This window comes from Anser anser, assembly GCF_964211835.1.
Source record: "Anser anser genome assembly, chromosome: 8".
In the NCBI taxonomy this organism is placed as follows: Eukaryota; Metazoa; Chordata; class Aves; order Anseriformes; family Anatidae; genus Anser; species Anser anser.
Window position 1 is genome coordinate 7,018,855 of NC_139728.1, and position 12,362 is coordinate 7,031,216.

Genomic DNA, 12,362 nt, shown 5'->3' on the forward strand with positions numbered 1-12,362 from the left:
CAAAATATTAGATTCAGATAACTAAAAACCTAGCTCTGTCCAATTTTATACGCTTAAGAACTTTTCAGAGTGACTAGGCCTCATACTGTCAGAAAGGAAGAACACAGTTATTTTACAATGCAAAGAGTTTAAATTACTTCAGAGAATAAAATTAAGCTTCTGTATATATTGAGTGACTATAGACTCAGTTATGAGTTTGCCTTTTATTTACTCTGCTCGACTATTTAGCGGGGTGTTAGTATGCCAGATACCTACTACCATTTTGAAAAGCATTTCTGTGGTAGAAGAAGTGCAAAAGCTTCTATTGTTACTTAGCTCCTCAAGCATGAAAACAAATGTTAGATTAATCAATTAGGGTGGAAAAATTAATGAGGCTGTTAGAAGATACAGTAGACACACAATTAATTTCTCATCTGATCAATGATTCACTGACTTCAGAAAAGGACTATAGTTAGCCTAAACCCTGTTTTACTTGTACAACAGATCATTATAATATACAGTTTCCCTCTGCTTCAAGTGAAGGAATAAACAGAGAGACCAAGAAAGTTTTCGCAAGATGAGAAGACACAGGGACAGAGCGAGGAAACAATGTTTTCTAAGAAGAGACACCTTGCTCAGGTGGAGAAACAGCTAAGAAAGAAAAAAATTAACTGCACATAACAAATATTCTAATGGAGAAAGATCCTGTACTTTTTTGTTTGTTTTTAAACTAGAGTTTTAGAGAACTCTGACTTCAGAATGCAGCATAGTAAAACTGGCAAGAATGTGGCAGCAGGCTAATTCACTATTTTATTTATTTCTCATATCAGCCAAAGCAAAGAGTGACTTACCTTTGAACTGTTGACACATATGTGCATCTGTCTTGCTTAATCTAACAAGCCCTTATGAGAAGCACGTTGTGAATTCTGAATGCAACAAGCTCTGAAAAAGGGTAAGCATCATACCCCTGTGCCACACTTGCCATGCTTCAGCTGATCCCATTTGTGCCATATTAGCTTTTAACTAGCTTACTTTCAACACAAAAATCCAACTGGATGGAAGATAGAAGGCTCAATCTTCAATGCACAAAACGAATGTAAGCATCTAGTTAAGCATGCAGTATTTAGACCACATTTAGGGATTAACTTCTCACTTCATCCCAGAGCCAACAAGGACTAAAAACCTCATCCACACTTAAACACTGCACCAGTGTCACACTGTGCGTGACTTCATTTTTAATAAGGAAATGCTACCACTGAAGAGCTTAGGTGAAGACCTAAGGGCAAATCATGACAGTCAGGGAAAATGTAACAGTATTTTTGTTTAACAAAGCTGTGGCATTAGATACCGAGTATGACTATAATACATATGACAGTCTAGATTACGGTGTACCTTTAAGAGGAAATCTAAAAAACTTTCTTTGCTATTTCAGTTTGGACAGTGAATTCAAACAGATCTTCATATTGGTAATATGCACTTCCTCAGTCACGTGGGAAGTTGGAGTATTTACTAGAGTATATCCCATTTTCAGTCATTGGCCACAAATTTCAACTTTCAGTTTTCTTTTCTTTGCGCAATTCAGAGACTTTAAAGGAGTATAATAAGATTTAAGACTAATATTGCAACTTCGGTCATCCACAAATTACTTGCTTGATTTCAACAATATCACTCAAATATGGTACAGTCTGGTCTCACTCAAAACAGTTACTAACACAGAAAAAAAATTAGCTTGGGAAGCAAAGTGCTAGAAATGTTTTCAGAGATGAACCAATTCAAGTACAAACCAAAATGTCCGCTTCTGTGAGAAGAGAGGAAGAGAGAGAGAGAGAAAGCATTACAGTGTCTGCTTTGATGCCCTTAGTTGTTGGTCTGATCTGTGTTGGCCTCAAAAAAAAAAAAAGGAATGCTAGTATGCAACTAGATTTTTTTTTTTTTAACAAAGAAAGTAAATTTTCCATCAGACTATATTTTGTAAAATAAATTTTTATATCCGCATACAATCTTACACGTTCAACATGTAGCCAAATCTTATAAGATGGATGATTACACTGAAAAAGTATAGGAAACAATAGCAAAGGATTGTGCAAAACAACACCCACTTATATTAATAAGAAACGTTTGGTTGACGCTTACTTGCACAGAAAACTAAAATTGTAGTTTTCTGAACCGTTTAAACTTGCACAAATCTACTGTTGAGATAAGTAAGTCTTTGCTACCTTATGATGGCTTGTTGCTGCCTCGTTGCTGCTCTGCTGCGGCTGCACTAGCTCTTCTGCCAGCACTTAAGGTGAACGTGGGTTTGGGAAACTGATAGAAATGAAAACTAACCCAGAAAAAAAGAAAAAAGTTATTTTTCAGCTGCACGGGTTCCAAATTGTGCGTGTGTGGGGAAAAAGTAGCCAGGGAGAGAGGAAGCGTACAAACGACCCCTCTGCCAGCTCTGCCCCTTTGTTAAGGCCTGTCAACCTACAAGCAAGGCAGATCGGCCTGGCCACTAGGCACTGCTCAAGAACCTCAGCGACTCCTGAGTATCCCCATGAAGGGACTGTGCTGGACGCATGAAAGCCCTTTTGCTGTTTCAGAGGTGTCAATGCTCCCTCGGTAGATGGACCAGCCCAAACCGGGGGGCCAGGAGAGCCCCTTTTTTGGGAACCAGCCACTGCAGCTGCGTGGCTGCACACCCCTTGGGTTCTTACAGGGCCTGCGCACTGCTCCTCCTCCGCTGGACAAAGCCCCAAACTATTATAGTGCCAGCTCACCAGTGGCTTATCGCATCTGCGCGTGAGGTTTCAGAGAGCTGGCGCGAAGCAGGATGAGCCATTTACCTCCGGAGCCATGCTTCAACCCAACGGGCTACAGGTGGGCAGGAGACAAAGTCAGGGGACAGCGGGCTCGGCTGAACAGCTGTCAGTAACGCGGGGCTGCACAGAGGCTCCCCACAGACGGAGCAGCCCCAAACACACCTCCCCGAGGGTTTATATTGGCATCGCATCCTCGACGCGGGTCCTACACCAGAGCACCCGCAGGACCCCCAGCGGGACCTCAGCCCCGGCCGCGCGTGCCAGCGGGGCGCCTCGCATTGGCCGCCCGTGCAGAAATCCCCGCCCCTCCCCCGGAATATGCTAATCAACGCCCACCCCATTGGCTGGCCCGGCGGCGGCGGCTCCGAACGACATTTGCATGGCGGCGGGCAGCTCCTTTGTTGTCAACGGCGGCGGGCGGCGCGCGTGCTCGCGAGGGCTGGCTGGGTGGGTGGGCGGGCGGGTGGGAGCGCGCCGCCGAGGCAGCCCCACCGCCGCCCCCGGCGACCGTTACCCGCTGAGGGACGGCGCGGCGTCCCCCGGCTCGGCGGCTGAGGGGGGACGCCGGGGAGCGCCGCTTCGCCGCCTCCTCCTCCTTCTCCTCCAGGCAGGATGGTGGACCTGGACAGCGAGGTGCCCCCGCTGCCGCCGCGGTACCGCTTTCGGGACCTACTGCTGGGCGAGCAGGGCTGGCAGAGCGACGACAGGTGAGAGGGGGGTGGCAGGACCCCGCCTGCCCCGCGGTGCGTGAGGTGGCTGCCGCGGCCGGGCGCTGAGGGGAGGCAGCCCCCTCACCGCCCCTCGGCTGGGGCTCCGCGTGTTAAAACGCCCAGGGTACCCGCTTTGCACGCTTTTCGTGCTAGGTCTTAGGCTGAGGTGTAGCCGCCGCTCGCCGATTTATGAATTATTTCCTTTACTTTACTAAGCAAATCAGCTAACGCCTTTAGAAGAAACAAGAACACGCGCAGCGGTGTGTGTTGAATCGCAAAGCGCGATGCAGAACTCACCGGCACCAGGAGGGTTATGCCACTGTTTGACCACGCATCCCCGCGTGTTGGGAAGCTGCTACACGATCCAACCTGGCAAAATTGTGTGCGAGAGCCGCTTTGCACTGACAATTTATTATGGTTAAATGACAGGAAAACAAAATTGTCTGCTCGTATACAGCGGCATGCTGGATCGATTTTAATTCAATACTTTTATATAGCCAGAATGAGTCATGGTTTAACTCAGCAGCCAGAAACTTTGAATTTAATGCTAGTCTACCTTCTTCAGATTTCAACCACATTCAGCCACATTCCTAAGAAAGATGGATTCTCACTGGTAATCGCAAGATCATACAAATACGTAACTTGTTGTTACCTCTATTTATGGGAATGTGGTATACGTTGAAAAAATTATGTGTATTAAGACAGTTTTGAAATGGTGAATGACATCTTAAGATGATCACAAAAAATGAATGCTGTTGATTGGAAATGATGGCATTGTGTGTTGTATTAGTTTAACACAACGCAGAGATGTTTATCAAAGCATGGTTTTGTATTTAAAATATTAATTAAACCATAGGTATATTCAATGTTCACAATTTCTGATGACAGTATTCTTTGAGATTTTAGAAAACGTGGATCTCAGCAACTTATACCTACATTTTACTTTCTACTGGAATAAGAAAAAAATCCCACAACTTTTCTTATTTTACCAGCTAGGATTTCGATGGCTAAAATAAACAAAATATTCTCTATACATTCTCTCTTTGGACTGCTCCATGACAGTACTTTTGCCAGCTCTAGGTCAAACTTCTGCCAACTACTTCCCCGATACCAGTTGTTTGACTTTCCTAAACTTTATAAAGTTATCTCCTACAGAAGAAGCATGGCCTGGTCTCAGTAGAAAATAGTGCATATGCACCTGTACAAACCACAGCATCTCTTTAGCTATGGAAATTTCTATTGCAAGTCTGTGTCTGCTTGATGAAATATATAGAAATAATCCTTGGAAAACATTGATAATGGAGTTATAGCATGACAGTATTACAGAGCATAATTATTGTTGGGAAATTATACCTAAGAACTAGTGGAAAATGAATAGTTACTTTCAGTTATTTTGTTAATATTCATTCAAGCAATGCAAGGAAGATCTCTGGACACATATAGAAATACCAAATATGAACCTGGGACTGCAAATGGCTAGCAGAAATGGCTTTCCAGATCTTCAGGTGTTGTCCTCTGCCAGGGTTAGGCACAGCTGTGGTGTGGGGGTAGGCTGCATGGTAGTTTCCACACAACACAATCAGGATCCCACTTTGCATGAGGCTGTCATAGCAGCACTCCTCTCCTCCAGCTCTGCAAGTTACCATAGCAGTCTCTTCTGAAGCTAGCTTTCTGTTAACTGAACAAAGTCCATTCTTAAAAAAAAAAATTGAGTTTTTGTTTGTCCACCTTACTATAGGATTCTGTTGAGATTCTTGTATTTCTGTATTGAAGGATCTCTTCTAATACTAAAATGTTACTCCATCCCATGTTATTTTGCTACTAGTATGAAAAGCATACTCTGCACAGAAATATTGTCAAATGGAATATTTAGAATATTAGACATTTTCATGAAATGTTTAATGAAAGAGACAACAGACCTGTGGAGACCGTAAGATAAATTGTTGCTTTGTAATAATTAGTCAAAGGAGCAATATTACAAGTATGCCTTTATTTTATTTTATGTTATTCTTTTTCTCTGCAACCTTAAACAAGTGGTCCAAGTTTGGTTTTGGTGAACTACATTTCTAGTGTTATCTTCTAATTAATGTGTAATACAGATATTGCCAAAGGTGTTGCTTGCACTCTCTTCAGCTGAATGGACATTAACTATGAATAGAATACCCTAACATTAAAATTCAGTTGTAGCAGCCTTAAAGTATGGCCACACAATAGCAAGTGATCAAGATGGTTCATTTTAGGAGGTTACTTGCCCTTGGTCGAGATCCTGGAAATAATTTTCTGCGCATTTCCAGTTCACTGCAACTTCATACTTCCACTTGCTTTCAGCTTCTGCACTCAGATTTACATTGACGATTTTCCATCTGTGGTCTGTGAATTTCAGGTCTGTTGCCAGCTGAAACTGTTTCTTGTCTTGGTCCTGTTCCCTTTCTGATCTTTCTTGTCTCTTCATCCTCGAGGTCTCTTTTTTCTCCTTCCACTCTGCCCTTTCTGGAAAGATGCTCACTCTTTGCTGGCTGAGGGGCATATGTTCCATTTCTGTGCTTGTAGATGCCTGTTGATTCTTCAAAGCAGAGAGGAGATGGAATAATTCCACTGATCTGCCACGAAACCAGCCAGGGTTCTGTACCACCAAATCTCAGTTTCAAAGGAATAATTTTCCAGAAATTCATATGGTACTGCTTAATAATAAATATGATTGAAATGGTGTAGGTCTCTCCTTTTTTTTTTTTCTGGAAGATACATTTTCAACATAAGCATAGTGTCCAGTTTTGAAACCTTACAGGTTATGTTTCTTTAGGAGCAAGGTTTGATCAGCTCTTTATTTTAAAGGATCCCGTTCATTTATAAATTGCAAATGTAGAGTTGTTCTTAGCTGAATGTAATAGGATCCTGATTCAGGAAACTGTTCATAGATCTGTGCCTGTTTGCAGACAGATTTCTGATTTTCATTTTCTCTCCAGGACTCCTCTTATGGTGGAGCTTCATTCAGGTTTTTCTTTTTGGTGTCTTTCATGGTCCATTTCTTACCCATACTTCCCCAATAAGGTAACATCCGTCTTGCTACTTTTGCATTTCTCTCTCAGAAAAAAAGTAACTGCACTTGCATAGCTTAGATTCCTAACCAACTTTGCAGTTGGCCTCAGCAGCAGATGGGTTCCATGCTGTCGTATTCCACAAACCATCAAATTGTGTTGTGTACTCTTTTCTATAAAAGAAGTTTCTTTGTGAACAATAACACAGCGAGTCTTAGGCAAATACATAAACTATATAAAACAATTCATTAACATTCTTGAATTTGCTGAGTAGTTTTTCCTGAAAAAAAAAGTATGTTAAGACCAGTTTTGTTTTTAAGGGCTAGATTTTCAAGGGACCTAATTCCCTTTGAAAACCATGGAGGTAAAGGTGATGCTTAGAGCACACAGGAATCACAAATTCCCTCCTTCTGATTTATAGCTTAAACTTTCACCAAGGTCTCCCATTTAACCTGGTACAATTAGATAATGTTAACTCAATAAGGTTAAATTGCTGGGCTATTCTGAGGCAATCTCTTCATATTAAGCTATTCACGTTTTATATGAAAAAAATTACTCAGATCATTGTGGTTTTTTTTTTTTGTAAGTTGAGGCATTCACGTTCCTGTCACTATGAAAAATATTTAAATATTGCCTAGATCAACATGAAATTCTTCTGCAGGAGAACAGGTAAAAGATCAGCCCAGTAGCTAAAGTATGGGCGTGCCATGTGGGCTATTGGTGCAGCAGGTAGGGTAGCATACCAGGTTTCTTCTAGCCATGTAAATATTTCGGTCACTGAACTAAGGGTAATGAAAAGACTGAATAATTGACTTTTTCACTAATTTTGTAAATATCACTAATATCCCTTTGTGAAGCTCGTATTTTACTTTCACTGTTGAAAGTATCTGAAACTAAACGGTTTGGTTTATTGAATACACTGAGATGTTTTTTTTGACTGTCATAATGCAGATTGTCTTTCAGTTTGGCTGCCTGGGAAGGGAGCAGGAGTAAAGGGGTAACTCAGTGGTTAGCACAACAGTTATTTACCCACTAACTCAGAGAGGTTTCACTGCAGTGCAATTATAACAGTAAATTACGTAATAAAATGTTTCAGTTTTCATAAACCTACTGATAGTCAATTCTTAGTCTTACCAGCTGTGTTGAAGAGCAACACAAATAAAAATAGAAAATATCCTACTAAGCGAAGACCTGATATGTTTAAAATCTGGTAAATAACTTGCTTCAGAAAAGGACAGAAAATAAGAGATTTATTTTAGGTTCCTGTGTCAGCTTTGGAAAGAGCTGTTTGGAAAACAAAACATGTTTTCTTGTGTCATGTACCTGTGTAAATATATAGTCATTATATACTTCAAAAAAGCCAAACAAGAGGATACTAGAGACTTAAAGAATTCTAAGTTAAAAATAAAAACAAAACGAAACAAAAACATTAAGATTCTGCCGATAGGAGTGCTTTTTTTTTTTTGTAAGGTCAATCAAAAACTCAGTGCTTAAGTATCTTGAAGAGTCAAATTTACCCCACATTTCTTAAACCATTTGTGTACTTCTAGTCCATTTTTCAGAATCTTATAAGGGTATGAGGCTGCATTTGTTTTAGTTTAGTAAATACAGGCAATTCTGGAATGTTCCCCACCATTGAAGAGTGACTGCTTCTTTAAGTTTTCTGCTGTATGCTTTGGCTATCAACAGCTAGCCAAAGCTGTCTTGAACAGCACCCATAAGAGATTCAGCAGTTGGAGTGTCCAAGGAAACACTCCCAGCAGGCAGGTTGCAGGCAGTAACCCAATTCCGGAGGCTGAAACGGTTTTCCAGTGTGTATGTAGGATGTTTTGTGCAATTTAATGTCAGTGCATAGGCATGTTAACTTACTGGTAAAGACATACCCGGAGTGGGTCATTGTTGGAAGTAACCTCTGTGCTTGAACGTTACGTGCCGCTTCTCCCATTTGTGCTGCTAGATCTTTCTCTTCTGTATTTCCTGCACAGTCACACACTCAGATTATGCATATATGGTGGCTGTGTTACAGGGAGATCCATTTATAACTCACAGACTTGCTTATGCCTGGTGTCTTCCTTTCTCAAATATACAATATAGCCTTAAACGTAGGCAATAAGTGTATTTTGTCCCAGAGTCCTTAAAAAAATAATCTGTTAAAGAGCTTTAATTTATTGGAATAATTCTTTTCCCACAGTATTTTAGAGATAGAAAAAGAGAAACATATGGATGTTTTTTAAACGTGCAGAATGAGATTCATTGTATTGACCTCATAGAAGCATATGTAGCATTTTACGTTTTAAATCTCTTTTACACTTTGGGTTTATGTAAGATTCAGCAATATGTTGGGCTTTCTTTGGATCTTGCGCACCAAGGTAAATTTTATCAATGCTGAATATTTCTAGCAATATTAAAACACCATGAAGTACATATTACAGCACTGAAGTGCTGAATTAAGAGTCTGTCATATTAATAGACTGTATATGCAATCCTACACATATGATTGTACAATCATATCTGCTTTATGCTACTATTTAATTCTACTACCTGTTGGAGTTCAAGGTGGTATACAGAGGCAATATGTTCTAGGAAGAATCACCATTATTATGCCACTGCGAAAATCACAAAGATAAAAATTGAAGAACAAAAAAAGAATACTAAACCCTGATATATTTTCCAGCCCCCACCCTCAAAGCATTGGATTTCATAACTCTTCCATATGCTGTATTTACAATTTCACAGTCATGGAACAAAAATTTACATTTCTCAAATCTGTATTCTTCTCATTTTGATACATAAGTAACAAGAGACATTAGCTGGTACTGGGAATGTGTTTTCAATACTGCTCCTATACCAAGGTAGAGGTTTGAGTAATTTTACTGTATTTCATGATGAAACTATAGATCTAAATGTTACCTTTGTGCAAGAACTATTCTTAAAGTGGCTACTTAATGGATTAAATTAAAATCAGTTTTCCTTTCTGATATGCTTACTACTTTAATGAGCATTACCACCTATCTGGGAAGGAAAGAGATTCAGATAATACAGAACACCTCCACACATCACTTGGACAATTGTATACTGCTGGCTGTCATGTTGACTTTCAGGGAACAACTCCCTATTGTAAGTCTCAGAAGGCACTTTAACAGTCATTTGTCAGTGTAAATTACTGAGTAAAGCCCTCCCTTTGCCTTTCCTTTTGGAAACCACCTGAGATTGCTAAACTAAAAGGGGATAAAAAGCCCACACATTTCTGAATCAAACGACTTAAAATATCTGAGTCTAGATTCAACTCGCACAAAAATTCAATTATAATTTCCTCAAAAGAAGGTTCTATTATGTTTTCTTCAAAATAATCCTCCTCTTTCCTTTAAGAAATACTTCTGTCAATTTGACATCAATTTAAATAAAGAACTCATAAAAGTTAACAGAAGCTACAAAGTAAGAGGACTTCAGCAAATATTGCCAAATCTATCTCAAATTATCCTCATAAGTAAATTTTCAAAATAAATTAAGTGATTTAGAAGCCTAAATTCTATTTTAGAAGCTTGATTTTGATTGAAACTGCTCAAGATCCTAATTGTCTAATTAATTCACTGAAAAACTAAGTGTTTTCATAGTATCTGCAGTAAAACTGCACAGTAGTAGCTGGAAAGTTTGAGTTGCCCTAAAACCTGAAAAAAATGCTGTATGTACAGGCCAAGACCTCTCTCACTGTGCAACACCACCTAAATTAAAAAAAATAAAAGAAAATGATAGCGTTTGTAAAGCCACTGCATCAGCCACACCTGAAAGTCCAAGTTTACACTTACATGGCAAGTGTAGGAGCAGAGTCCCACATGCATAAGTTCTTAATGTATCTCAGAACTCACTTTCCTTCTAAACTTATGTAAGATTAGGTCCCTTTTATAGATAAAAATGGGAATGCATTTCCTTGTGTGGAAGGGAGGAAGAGGGAGATGAGGAGACAATTCTGTCAGCCTCAGGTTAATTTCTGTTCTGACATCATTCTTATAACAGCAGTGGAAGCAAAAATGCATTTTTTCTATAGTCTACTTAAACTAGCACAAATGGGAATTGGGGGAAAGACAAAAAGAGGAGGAACACTTCAGTATTGTCATATCTGTATCTTTTCTTGGAAGACTTTGGTGGTGTGCCCCAGCAGAAATCTTCTTGTGCAGAAAAGCTGCAAGTGTCTCAGCTTCAAAACTGACAGATCAAGTAGTCTTCCTCTGGGACAAGATGGTGCACCGTTTGTAAATGTGCTTGGTACTTCAATCATTACTTAATTATACACTTAATACTCTAAAGCTCTTATTTTTCCATCTAGAACTTGATACATGCTACTTTACATCTGGCAGACACTATAATATTCCATGGGGAACTGAAGCAGTTCCTTCCCAAATGGTTTCTCTTAATTTTATGATTATTATTCTATCACAGCCAATGATTATGACTATTTATAACAGTAAACTGTGGTACACTGTGCATTACTCTCAGAATGACTCTTCTACAATAAGTGGTAAAAAACACTCGTTCCTATTGTCTCCCTTTTATCCTGTAAAAAAAAGATCACTTAGAGCATGTGATATGTCTCAAATTTTAAAATGTTTTTATTATACAATAATTCTGCTAAGCATCTCAGTGCTACACATCCAGTTTCTAGACTGCACTAGTAAAGTTGATCTTTTGTACTGATTTCTGTGGTACGTTCAGTCCATACAAGAACTTGTACTAATCCACTAGATGCTTTAAAATGGATTTTTTTTTGTTTTGTTTTTGTTTTTTGCTCCTCTCAACTAAATGAGCACGTTAAGTCCTTCCCATATGTCTTTACCCCATGGTCCCATGATCTGTGTTGTTGGAAAGAACATCCTTCAACTACTTCAAGTGTTCAGCACTGGAGAAGATTTGTTACAGAGTGCCTTAAAACAGCTGTTAAAGATTTCAGCCTCCCCCATGCAATCATCTGCTAATTATGTTAGCAGTCAACTTCCTGGTGGGAAGCAGCAGTAAAACAGAAACAGTCATTAAGAGACAAAAACAGTGTTTATACTCACAGATAACACAGTGATATTATTTAGTAAGAAGTATCTCTTGAGGGACAAATCCTGCCTCCTCTCACAGAGATGTCTGTTAGCAAGTACTGTAGTTTTGTGGTGAAAAGCTGGTAAAACCGACATCGTTGTGCCTGACTTGATAGCCATGGTGGATATGGGGGAGCAGGGAGGAATTAAGACCAGTACAGGGGCAAGATATCCAAGTTAAGAAAAGAACTTTGCCTAACCCTCTGCCTGGGTCTTACAAGTCTGCCACTTTATTTAGCCATTAATAAGTGCATATCTAGCAAGTAGGACAAGGCTCGTACACCTGACAGGGCGATTTACAAGATTTGAGCAACGGTCCTAGCCATGGATTAGCTCTGCCAGGAAAGTCCTGCCCTGTCTCCTAGATTCTGTAACCTGAGTCTAACCACCTTGACCTTTTGCAAACAAGAGTTTGCACTTTAGCTTTTCAATGTTGAAGTTAATAGCACTTACTGTACACCAAGTATGTTTAAGTTACAGAGCTCCTTCAAAGTATAGTGTTTTTTAGAATCCTTAATAAGGAGTAAGCAGTACAAAATAGCCTCACTCTTATTCTAAATAGCCAAAATTCTTTTAGGGATTTTGTTTTTTCTAGCTTTGTTTTCTCTTCCCATTGTGACTAGAGAAGACTTCAGCACAGAGAAAAGTAGAGTTAACAAACCAAATCTGAAACAAATACAAAAGGGAAAAACAACAAGCTGAGTTGCAAATGGAAAACTGTGGTTTTATTTGTTCCTTATGCGACAGCACCTGTTA

At 39.7% G+C, this 12,362-nt stretch overlaps 1 protein-coding gene across 16 annotated transcripts in view; it reads left to right on the forward strand.

Annotated features, from left to right (window-relative positions):
* Positions 1–2,197: 2,197 nt before the first annotated feature.
* KCNT2 (potassium sodium-activated channel subfamily T member 2) overlaps positions 2,198–12,362 on the forward strand; it is a 149,381-nt gene continuing 139,216 nt past the window's right edge. For 13 of the 16 annotated variants that reach the window (XR_014587657.1, XR_014587658.1, XR_014587659.1 and 10 more), the window contains exon 1: positions 2,198–3,487. Coding sequence is in view for 12 of the 16 variants with exons in the window: in XM_083847277.1 (XP_083703403.1) it covers positions 3,160–3,487 (328 nt within the window). In the remaining 4 variants the exon portion in view is untranslated. The remainder of the gene's footprint in view (positions 3,488–12,362) is intronic. The other 3 variants (XM_083847287.1, XM_083847282.1, XM_083847283.1) reach the window with 1 other exon arrangement.